The 12,171-nt window shown below is 42.7% G+C and overlaps 1 protein-coding gene across 4 annotated transcripts in view; it reads right to left on the bottom strand.

Moving 5' to 3' along the window:
• Positions 1–339: 339 nt before the first annotated feature.
• Positions 340–12,171, bottom strand: part of LOC105928807 (rasGAP-activating-like protein 1) — a 43,441-nt gene continuing 31,609 nt past the window's right edge. For 3 of the 4 annotated variants that reach the window (XM_036144539.1, XM_012866315.3, XM_012866312.3), the window contains exons 11-21: positions 12,099–12,163; positions 11,043–11,155; positions 10,235–10,427; positions 9,998–10,135; positions 7,471–7,615; positions 6,804–6,976; positions 4,726–4,863; positions 4,370–4,505; positions 2,924–3,044; positions 2,630–2,709; positions 340–2,455 (exon numbers count right to left, since the gene is read on the bottom strand). In XM_036144539.1, coding sequence (XP_036000432.1) covers positions 2,307–2,455; positions 2,630–2,709; positions 2,924–3,044; positions 4,370–4,505; positions 4,726–4,863; positions 6,804–6,976; positions 7,471–7,615; positions 9,998–10,135; positions 10,235–10,427; positions 11,043–11,155; positions 12,099–12,163 — 1,451 coding nt within the window. In that variant the 3' untranslated portion in view covers positions 340–2,306. The remainder of the gene's footprint in view (positions 2,456–2,629; positions 2,710–2,923; positions 3,045–4,369; positions 4,506–4,725; positions 4,864–6,803; positions 6,977–7,470; positions 7,616–9,997; positions 10,136–10,234; positions 10,428–11,042; positions 11,156–12,098; positions 12,164–12,171) is intronic. The other variant, XM_012866314.3, reaches the window with a different exon arrangement.

Here is a 12,171-nt window from a genome sequence, read left to right as displayed (position 1 = left end):
TTGAAAAATTACAGCATTTTTCTTTTATTTTAGGCTCTGTGTTCAAACGTAAAATTAATGACAACAAATGCAATTTCAAAATCTTAAAATGTGACAAAAATTCTACTTTTCTGACCCTTCTACATTTCCATTTATACTGTAATATTGTTCAATACAGCTTGCTTTTTTTATGTCTGGGAAATGTATCATAGTATATTTACAGTGTCTCGCAAAATAATTCATATCCTTTAATCTTTCCACATTTTGTTACAATACATCCACAAATGTAATTGAAAATTGTAATCTGAAAACAACAAAGTAGCTTAGACTTGGGTACTGGCTTAAAAATGCTTTTTCTTCTTTACTCTTATGTTCAGCGCCCTTTACTTTGACCACCTTAAATAAACTTCAGTGGAACCAAATGTAATTTAATCTCAATATAGTTCCAGCTGTTATGTCTCTCAGGGTTTTTAGAGAGACGAAATGGAAAATAGAGTATGGCACATTTGCTAACCTACAAATGGCCGTTTAAACTGACTGGCCAGGCAGGGATAGCATTAATCTGAGAAGCAGCTATGATGGTGTCTGTGAAAGAGCAGCAGAGATCGTCGCTTCAAATGGGAGAATCTGCAGACAGGACAACTACTAGCTGCCACTTCACCAAACTGACCTTTTTGGAAGAGTTGTGAGTAGAAAAGCCAAAAGAAGTCCCATTTACCACGAGCCACATCGAGTACAGGAAACGTATAAGGGAAATGGCTCTGGTCCTATGAGACCTCATTTTAATATGCCGACCAAGATGCAGAAGGCTGTTAAGGCAGAAACCCAACACTGCACATCACCCTTAAACAACCCCAATCATATGTTCAAACATGGTTGTGCCAGCATCGTGCTGTGGGGGATGCTCATCTTCATCACAGAAAGTGTTTGGGAAGATGGGTGGAAGAAAATCTTTGAGATGGGTGGAGGTTCAACATCCAGCAGGACAGCAGCCCTAAACATATAGCCAGAGCTACAGCGGACAGGCTTGGATCAAAGCATAACTGCGTTAAAATGGCCCGGTCAAAGTCCAGCTCAGAATCTGTGGCACTGTTCTGAACTGATGCTCTCCACCTACTTTGTCAGGGCTTGAGGGCTATTCGTGAAGAGAAATTGGCAAAATAAATAAAAAACTGTTTCAAGCAGTGGAAATCTCATAAAAGCATTGACTCAGGGGGGCTGAAAACAAACACACGGCACACTTTATAGAACTTTGTGTAAACGAAGACCATGTCTCAGCACAAACATAAATGTATGTAGGTGTGAATATTTGCACTAGGTAGTGTCTGTATGGCAGGAAGAGACCCAGGAAGGTCTTCCCAAATCACATATCTAATCACACGATCTGCCCCTCTCTGCTCTTCTAATACCAACTGGTTAATTTGTGTAATTCACCAATATCTGTACTTCAAAGTCAGCTTGGTAGGTTTGTCAAAACCAAGTTGGCATCTTGAACACGGCCTGACACTTGCAAGGCAGGTAAATATTTCCCACGCACCTTTCAGAATGGCTAAATCAAATGTAAGGACAAAAAGTTACATGTATAAAAAATAAAAATAAAAAAACGATAAATACATTCAAGCTCAGTTTGTACGATCAAATGGCTGCAGCACTAAACAAAAGCTGCTTGTTTTGTGAAAAGGGAACAAAGCAACGTGTAGGTAGCACGGATTCTGCTCGCGGTGCAGGCAGTGGTAAACTGAGCATCACTTTAACATAACGTCATTGTGGGATGACCTGGGATGTGAAATTAGCCGCTACAAAGTGGCTTCAGCGATGAACTGCCTCCGAGTACAAAACATGAGCGATAAACCACCAGTATCAAATCACCTCACACTTATGTACTGTACATTACACTACAACCAGCCTTTTGCATAAAAATGTTTGAAGTCCTGTACAATATCTTGAAATATAAAAGCGTTTCACATTGGATGCAAGCCATGCCACAGATTGCTCGCTATCTACAGAACAAAATAACAACGTCGGAACATGCTGCAGAGTCTCCCTTCCTGTTTATCAAGTATCATAACCTGCGTTTGTTGGAGCCATTCAGAGGGTACAGAGAGACAGAGAATAAAAAGCGCCAGAGTCTCCGCTGCTCTTTACAGCTGGCAGAAAATGCACCCAAAAGATGGACGGGGGGGTCGCAGTTTCTCCTCTGTGACAATCAGGAAAGCGTGCAGCTATTGCTCCCTCTTACTGGTCCCCCTCCTCCTTCCTCCTCCTCCAGCGTCTCCACACACCAGCCCCTCCTCTCAGGCATTAATAGATCAGAGGCCGTGTGCAGCCTAGGGATTCAGAATGACTGTGGTGGCGTCCTCCTTTTCTCTCAGTTGGAAGGCGGCGTGAGCCTGCTCCAGATCCTCTATCACCACCAGCAGCCGCGCGGCGACACTCTGACCAGGCTTCATCAGCTGAGCGTTGCATTCAGCACCATCTAGGAGACAGAAATTTGTGGGATAGGCCTTCCCTATTCATTTAAATGTAAGAAAAATAGAGCGAGCAACATGCATAGGTTTTTGGTATTACAATGCATTTTCCTATCAGTGTCAAGATTCCCATCAAAACACACTCATCTGTAATGGTTCTTATAATAAAAGTCTAGACTCACCTGGATTAATATCAGGATTTGCCCTCTTCTCCTTGTTGCTCGATGTCTGATCTGCGTCTTCCATCTCCAGGTACTTTTTCCTGCAGCATCAGTCAGAATCTTGTCATATTATCTTACCGTCGCCTGTGGGAAACTCTTCTGCCTTTTAATGTAGTGACAGATAGACATATGGCTCCCTGCATAGCTGAATATCAGCAGCAGCAGCAGCAGAGCGGTGCAGTCCCGTGTCGCAACATAGACCTCTAGTGACTGGTAAATGAGCTGCATCCAGGCTAAAGAACTGCAGATACTGACCTCAGTTTGTCTCTGCCCTGGAGCAGCTGCTTGTATATCATCTGAGTCTCCACGTCGGGATCCAGCGGGTCGCTCCAGTCGCCCAGAGTCACGGCTGAGTGGGTCCTGCTGCAGCCTGTAACTGAACGCAGCCTTTTATTAAAGAATAGCACTCCGTGCAGCAGCTACCAGGCACTTCAGCCACAAATCTCTGTGCGAGCAATACATTAGCGTTATTTTTGACACAAACAATACCTCTTTCATTCTGTACAGTGCTGTGAGCTGTCACTTAGTAAATCAGGACATATCCAGACTCAGATCTAACGGGCTGAGTCCAGCGGGTCGTACGCCATCACCACCAGAAATAGCTCAAGAAAGAAGCCCCAAAAACGACTGACTTATTAAACATTGTTGACCTAAACTCACCCACTCTCTGAGGTCAGCAGCAGCTAAGTAAAAGAGGATTGTATTTTAGACCCAAGCTATTTGCAGACAGAACATTTACGACTATGCAAATCTTTACATCGTATTCTTACTCCTTGAACTTTTCTACCTTTTACAACCACAAAGGAACTCAGGTTCTATTGGGATTTTATGTTAAAGACCAAATCAAAGTAGTCTATAATAGTGAAGGTGAAGGAAGATGTATTGCTATTCTTTTTATTTTTCAAAAAAAAAACATCTTACATTTGTGCTCGGCCTTTCACTGATACCCCTAGATACAATCCAAGTAAATGAAACGGCGTTAGAAGTTACCTTACAAGCACAAAAGAATACACCTTTGTGGGATTTATTCTCCGGATAATTACAGCTGTTCTGTGAAGCCTTGCAGGAAAACAGTATCAAACAAACTTTACAGGTCTAAGGCATGGTTAGGTCTTAAAACAGCAACAGCACCCCAAACTTTGATTCATCAACCCGTCATCAGAAAATGGGAAGAGAATGTCATGACTGCAAACTTACTGCGACATTGCTGTCGACCTGAACTAACAGGCTGGGCAAGGAGAGTTTAGGCAGAGCAGCAGCCAATGGGTCTGTGTTAAGACTGGAGGAGCAGCAGAGACCCTCAGCTCGGGTAGAATTGGTAAGCAGGACAATTATTGGATGTGGCACTCCACAAATGTGCCGTTAATGGAAGCGTGGCCAGAAGAGGGAAGCCAAAAGGAGAAGTCCCGTTTGCACTTTACCACAAGGGACTCAGCAAAGTATGCCAACCTTTTTCGTTGTTTTATTTGTACAGAAATAAATGGATGGATAAAAAAACAGGTCATTTTTTTTAATCCATCACACAATAATGTGCTACTCATAAAATCCTAATAAAATACACTGAGGTGTGTGGTTGTAATGTGAAGAAATTTAGAAAAAGTTCAGGGGGTGTGAATACTTTTGCCAAGCATCATCTCTAAAATCACTGAAAGAAACGGGGGGGTGGGGGGGAGCAGTGGGAGTTGATAGGGTGGGATTCACCGGCACGGTCCGCCTGCAGGCAGCAGGTCCACTTGCTGCTGCGATGGACGCCCGGGTGAAAGGAAGGCAGCATGCGCTCATTGTAGATGCTGACTTTCCTTATTGCAGACAGCCACTGGTTCAGCTCATTCACATTCTGCAGAGACAAAAACAAAAAAAACATCATCACTCAACGGTGCACCAAGAGAAAGGAAAAACAAAGCAAGTCCTTTATGTCTTAAAACACGGCTGTGATCAGGATTTCAGGTGGTGAGCGCACGTGGAACTGTAAACCAATAAAAGGATCAATGAGGTCGGAAACAAGATAAAAAGGTAATGAACTGGATGGAGGCCGGCTGCTACGGGCACTAGCGCACCTTGCACTGGATGTACATCGTGTTCAGCTTCCCGTCGTTGTCTTGTGTAATGACCTGCATTACATTCTGCTGCTGGAAGGCATTCTCATCCACCCTCTCCACGGCACACACGCGCTGAATTGGTATTGAGGAGCGCACCTGCAACAGATCAGCCACAAACCGCTCCAACAATCACCACAGGCCGATTATCATGCGTCACTCTTTTTCGCAAGGTGATTTTCATTTTTGGTTTGCTTGAAATAAAGCTGCCGCCTGAGCAAAAAAAAAAAAGTTAATACTGTAGGATCTGTATATATTTACAGGCAGGAAAGCTCAGAGGAAGGATGTGGAGAGGAGACCAGCGTGGCAGCGAACGCTACTTTTAAGTGTAAATCAGCCATTTCCAATGGGAGCTCGCCGCACTAAGAATGGAGTGCTCCAACCATGGAGGGAAGGGGCCAGGACATTGTCTGCAATCTGATTTGCAATGTTAGCATGAATATCCAGAGCCTTCAATTAACCCTCGCCTTTTATTCTGGCCACACAAAGGAGGGTCTGGCTCAAAGAGAGAGCTTTTTAAGGGGTTAGACTGGGTGTCCCCAGCCATCTCTCTCTCTCTCTCTCTCTCTTATAGCCTCTGGACAATAAATAAAAAGACATCATTATTACAAGGTTAGCCTCTGCATGGTAATAACTCTAATGATGATCTCATAAAAACATCCAAACATGATGGGAATGACTAAAAGGTTGCCTCATTTTCTTGTTTCCTCTGTAAAGTTTTTGTTCAAAGCTACAACCTGTGTGAGAAATTCACAATAAGACAGCCTTCTAGACAGCTTCGGAAAATCAGTTACAGTTTCACATGTCATCGATCTGCCAGATGAATAAAAGTTATTCGTTTTTGCAAAGTTATCCAAGTAATAGACTTGAAGAATGAATTATCTATTCCACCCGCTGTTTGGGGCTTCTCTTGGAGGCGAATGGGTATCTCAACATGAAACAATAAAAACAGCAGGCTGTGGTTGGATTTAAAAGCAGCCAATGCCACAAATGCCTATAGAACAAGCTGTACAGTTTTGTAAAAGTATCCTCTGCAGTTACTGCTGCGGGTCTTTTGGCGTTATGTCGCTACCAGCTCTGCACATCTAGAGATTGTAATCTTACCGACGTTTCTCTGCAAAACAACTCAGTCTCAGTGATGTCAGATGGAGATTGTCCATGAACATCTATTTTCAAGCCTTGCCACGGATCTTCAGTTTGATTTAGGTCTGAACTTTGACTAGGCCATTCTAACACTTTAACATGCTTTGATCTAAATCATTCAATTGGCTGTATGTGCAGGGTCATTGTCCTGCTGGAAGGTTAATCGCTGACTTTAGTCTTTTGCAGTGCCCAACAGGGTTTCACAAAGCTGACCAACGTTCCTGTCCCCGCAGAAAAAAAGCACGCACACAGCATGATGCAGCCACCACCATGTTTCTGTGTTGGGATAGTGTGCTAGCTGGAAAGCAACATTAGTTTTACCCCACAGATAGAGATTTGCATTTACTTCAGTTTCTGCGCCTCCTCTCAACCAGTCCTTTTAAAGCTGATCCTCCAGAGTTAAGCTGGGCCTCTCTGCTGTTTCCCTGATTAATGCTCTCTTTGCCCAGTCTGTCAGTTTAGGTGACGGCCGTGTCTTGGTGGGTTTAAAGTTGAAGCGCTCTTTTTCCATGTTTGGATGATGGGTGAATAGTGTTCAATGAAATCAGCTTGCGACACTGTTTTATAGCTTAACCCTGCTTTAAACATCTTCACAGCTTTATCCATAACCAGTTCTGTCCCTTGGTCTTCGTAATGCTGTTTGTTCACTAATGCCCCCTGACAATCAAACAAAGGTAGATTATTGGACTGGATTTTATTTAGAGGTATCAAAGAGATCTGAATACTAATCCACACTAAACTCTTCAGATTTGTGTAAAGGTTTGAAAGGTTGTGTTGGTCTAACACAAAAAACCCCAGTGCATTAAGGTCTGTGATTGTAGTGTGGTAAAATGGATAACACTTGGAGGCAAATCAATACGTTTGCAAGGCACCGTATCTTAGTGGAATACGCCTACCTGCCACTCAGAGGTCTTGGCGTAGGACAAGGTCTCACTAGTTAACCAGAAGTAGCGTTTCTTGAAGGCAAAGCGGGACAGCAGCTGTGGTCCGTCAGCTTTGTGTTTGTGGAGGTATCCCTCCTTCACTGTCACTGAAGGCATGAACACAGCCCTCTGAGGTACCGAAGACACTGCAGCAAGAAGAGGAAAACACCACATTCAACCTGACAGGCACAAGGTGGTGCTATGTTATTATGCAGATAATATCTAATTGGTGACAGCTAACATGTAGTATATTGTTTTCCAGAGTCTGCAAAATAGAATAACGAGTGTTTTTAATCTGTAAAATCTACCAATCTCCACCTGAAGAGCACTAAATGTCAAACTGGCATTGGGGGAAAAAAAGGGGGATGTGATAAATTATATTTTATAAGGGAGGGAGTGTGGGGCAGTGTTTAAGAACAACAACCTCACTAACACATGGCAGACAGCAGCCAAGATGTGCTGGGTCTCCGGTGTTATGTGTGCAAGTGTTATCGCTTTTCCAGACTTCCAGCTAGTTATGAATATTTCACTACAGAGCAACAGTATAGTGCTCATATCAGATGCAGGCATCCCCTCTGACAGCTGGCCTGTTGCTGGTTCATTACACGTTTAGCCATGCACTCAGTGTTGTCTGCCTTACCGATATCATGATCTATGTCGATCAGCTTATCCAGGAAGTCCTTGACAGAGGCCACGCTGCGGAGGATGATGGGATGAAGAGGTGCCATCCACTGCTCCTTGCCATGACCCAGCTGAAGGCCCAGGTTGCCCACACTCTGCAGTGCCTGGGGACCATAAACACACGATATGTGCTCTCCACTGACATCTTTCATCACATCAGAAATCCGCCCACTGACAGCAGGTCTCAAAGTCAAAGATCAAAAGGGTCCCTGGGGCCAAGCGTGCTGTGAGGCCCTTTGTCTGGCCTACACCTAGCCCGGGGCGAGAAGGTAGCCCCTCTCTACAGCCCTCTCTGATGCTCGGCTTTGAACCGCAGGCTGGTTGCTGCCTATACAGAGGTAAAAATAGCTATTGCCGTCTCTGTAGCAGACTCATGGCAACAGCGTTTCAGCACCACGGACAGCAACCGCAGAGCCATGTGTAGGAGAGGAAATGGGGTTTCAACAAGCACAAGCGATCCTGACATGTGGGCCCTATTTTTAAAGATATGGTGGGTGTTGATTCAAGCGACACTGGTGGGTCATTTTCATTTAAAGGTGTGGCTAGCTCTCTGTCACAGCCTGCACGGTTTTCTAGTGCGGTGGGACTGTCACAAAATCTATTTATGAAGCATGCTATGACACAGTATTTTTTGTAAACTTTATGAAAAAGTAAAATCCACTGCTCACCACATCATCGCTGAAACAGTAGTTTGTGCTTTAAATGATCAGCAGCTGTAAATCAGTGTATACACACCCCTTGTTTTTTTATTATTATCATCATGTTCATCTCAACCTTCAGGGGATGTTATTGGGATTTTATGTGATAGACTGAAACAAAGAGGAGTATGATTGTGAAGTGGAAGAAACATGATGCATGGCTTAAAATAAAGTTATTCAGACTCCTGAACTGGGAATTTTTGAAAATGCTTCTCACTGCTGGTACACTGTATATTTCTTCCAGTTTTGCACAACTATAGGCATGGACATTTTTGCTCATTCTTCTTTTAAAATAGCTAAAACTCAGTTAGACTGGATGGAGAATCTCTAAAACCTTTCTCCTTATATAGCTCTGTCCACCTTCCCAGCTCCCTGCTGAAGAAAAATGCATCCCCAACATGATTTTACTGCCACTACCATGTTTTACCTTCCGGATGGTGTCAGGGTAATGGGCAGCCTTAGTTGGTAGGTGTGTGGTCAAGTTATTCTCTTTCCATTTTCAGATGATGGATTGAACGGTGCTCTGTGAGATATTTAAAGCCTGGGTTGTTGTTGCATCCTGTACCCTAAACTCACTGATGTGTTCCTTGGCCTTCATGAAGGTGGTTGTTCAGTGATGTTCAATAACAAACATCTAAGGACTTCATAGAACAGCTGTATTTTTTTTTTTTTTTTTTTGCTTGCCTTGGAATGTATTAAGTGATATTTAAGTAAGGGGCTGAATACAGATGACTGTCACACTTTTCAGATCGTTGTTTGTAAAGGAGGAAAGACTACTATGTATCCTTTTCCTTCCACTTTGCAGTTGAAATGCTACTTTATGTTAGCCTACCACATAAAGTTCCAATAATATACTTAAGTATTAGGTTTACAGTTTTAATCAAGACAACAAATGTGGAACAACTTGAGGGACACACACTACTAGTAAGTTTGGTCCCACCTTCATTATTAAATGTTTTTTCCTTATTTTTATTTTCTTTCTACACCGTAGAAACATAGCAAAGACATTGAAACTGTGATTTAAGTATACAGGATAATGGAGCAAACAAAAAAAAGTGAAATAACAAAATATATTTTATATTTTAAGGTTTCAAAATTTAACCCTTTTGGTTTGAGTACTGATTTGCACACTATTGGCATTCTCTCTATGGTCTTCAGGAGGTAAACCCCTGAAATAGATTCCACAGGTATCAATAAAATAAAGACAACCCTTTGAATGAGACGGTGGGTCGAAAACTTTGACTGGTAGTGGAATACTTTTTTTAAATTTCATTGAATTTGACTTTGTAAAGTGCCTTGAGATGACATGTTTTGTGAATCGTCACTTTATGAATAAAATTGAACTGAACTGAATTGAATTAGAGTACTGTAAACACAATTGGCTTTGATGTCCATCAGTTAAGAAGTGTCAATTAGAGGAACTGAGAAATGTTAAATCTTAACACTAATCACATGGATGGGATATGCATAATATATCATCCTGATCGATCGCCTAATGCTTGTCATCTCTGTGGTTGTCTGTGTGGTCCTCAGGGAACAGTGTCTCTGTTCCACCTCACCTGATTCAAATGATTGTATGACCTCCCCTGCATGTCATCAAGGGCTATTTTAAGTGTCAAGGAGACACCTAAAACATTCAGGACAGGGGTCCTTGAGGACCTGGGTTAGGAACCACTGGGCTAGAGGCCACCCAGCACTTCATTGCTTGTCTTGTACTCACTTAAATGTGATGTATGGATATCAATAAAATGTTCATGTATGTCTATATGTCAGTACCTAGAGTCATACCTTGGCGAGTAGTAACAACGTTCTGCTTGTACGTGTGTCGGCGTGCTGGTCTCTCAGCTGGAACAGCTTTGGCGTCAGGATGGCGGGCGCAAAGAAACGCAGGAAGAAGAACCCGCTGATGGCCAGGTATTTTACATCCTGGTAACATTAAAGGGATTTTCAAAGAAAATTTAGTGAACTGAGAATGATTTCCCAGAGGATCAGTCCAGGCTCCTCAGTGCTTGGCTCTACACTGACCTCATTCTCAGGCTCTGTGAATTGTTCCTCCACTCTCTTGTGCAGCTGTTTGAAGGCCACTCTCATGACCGAAGGACATTGATCGACAGAGCTGACGATAGATTCAATGATGCTGGTCAAATAGGTCTGCAGCATCTCCACGCTGTAGTCCCGAACCTCTGCCTCCGACACGCCACTCTTAAATGATATCCGTCTTCAGACACAAAGAAAGATTTTGTAACCCAGTAAACAGACAGAGTCACTGTGTGCTCAGAATTGCTTGCAACAAGGACCAAAAAGCTTTTATTTACTCTGTACACACAAGTGATGACCTCCCTGCTTCAATAAATGTAAAAAGCTGATCTTTTAGAGATTGGACAGAGGAACACAGCTACTTTGTGTCAAACTGCAAATGTCAAAAGGGATGTATTTACTTGGAGGGAAAAGGGGGGAACACATTAGGATGGGCATATCCAGTGCAGACGCAGAGGATGTTGCATCCTGGATCTCTCTCACTCTCTCTCTCCATGTCAGAAATAGAGAGACATCTCAGGGGGCTCATGGCTGTTGCCAAGCAACAAACCCTCCCCATTTCTAAACTTCTTCTTTAATGTTATTTCTTGTTATCTTCTTGTATGTATATCTTATTCTTAACCTCATGTGCCAACATTTAGAGTAGGGCTACACACATAAATCTGCCACTTAAAATCATCCTTCTAATAGACCTCTAGCCTTCTGAGCCTGTCCTAGACAATTTTATTAGGTCAGAATCAGATTTGTGCATTAGTAGTGTGATCCAGCATAATGCTTTATAGTAGTTCTGTTTTACCTTGTGCGATTCAGGTCAATCTTACACGGGTCCAGCTCAATGTACTTCTTCTCATCAAAGATGCGATTGATGATGGGTTTCAACACTTCATGCAGATACAGCATGCCAACGGCCTGGCAGCAAGACAATATCATTTACTCAGGGCACCTTATTTACATCACCGGAACAGGGTTTGGTTTAAAAATGTGTACGTCCTCCAAACTCTTCCAAGTGCAGAAAGTTAACAGCAGACAGTAAGATGCATTACATGTGCATTTACAGTCCAGTGCCCTGCAACAGCATTAAAGCCCCTTGAACTTTTTCTAATTTGGTCCCGATACCTAAAACCTTCAATATGTTTCATTGGGAGTTTACGTGATAGACCAATACAAAGTAGTGTGTAGATATGAAAAAAATAGATGCTTTTGTTTTATTTGTTTACAAATACAAATCTGAAAAGTGTGGAATGCTTTTGTATTGAGCCCTCCCGAGTTCAGAACCACCGTTTGGTGCAGTTACTGCTGCGAGTCTTTTGGGGTATTGGTGGGCCACATCAAGAGACTGAAGTGCTTTCCCAAACTCTTTTGCAAAACTATTAAAGCTCAGTAATATTGAGACGGAGACCATTAAAGGAATAAAGAGCTATTTTGAAAAATGTCCCTTTGTACCTATGGCTGTATGTTAAAGGTCATTGTCCTGCTGGAAGGTCTCAAGCCTTTTGCAGGCTCCAGCAGGTTCTCTTTCAGGATTACTCGGTATTTAGTGTCATCCATCTGCTCATTAACTCTATTCAGCTTCTCCATCCCTGCTGAAGAAAAGTCTTCCGACAGCATGATGTTGCCATCGCCATGTTTTACAACGAGGGACTTGTGTTTAAGGTCGAGGACAGAATTTTGCTCACAAAATGTGGTAAACATAAAAGGGCTATAAGACTTTTGAAGGGCACTGTAATTAAGACAGGAAATGCAAAAAACTGCAAACAGTGACAAAGGGGGGTTAGTCCTAAATAAAAGACAAATCATGCATTCAGAAAAAAACAAACACGTACTCTTGCATAAATAACATAGTTTACCACACCTTCATGAATTGTTCCATGGCTTTGGAGGCTAGTGAGTTGGAGCGAAATAACGTGTTCGGATCAGCTGTGAAA

This window comes from Fundulus heteroclitus, chromosome 12 (genome assembly GCF_011125445.2).
Source record: "Fundulus heteroclitus isolate FHET01 chromosome 12, MU-UCD_Fhet_4.1, whole genome shotgun sequence".
Lineage (NCBI taxonomy): Eukaryota > Metazoa > Chordata > Actinopteri > Cyprinodontiformes > Fundulidae > Fundulus > Fundulus heteroclitus.
The sequence above is the reverse complement of the archived record's forward strand: the minus strand, read 5'-3'. Positions and strand labels throughout refer to the sequence as shown.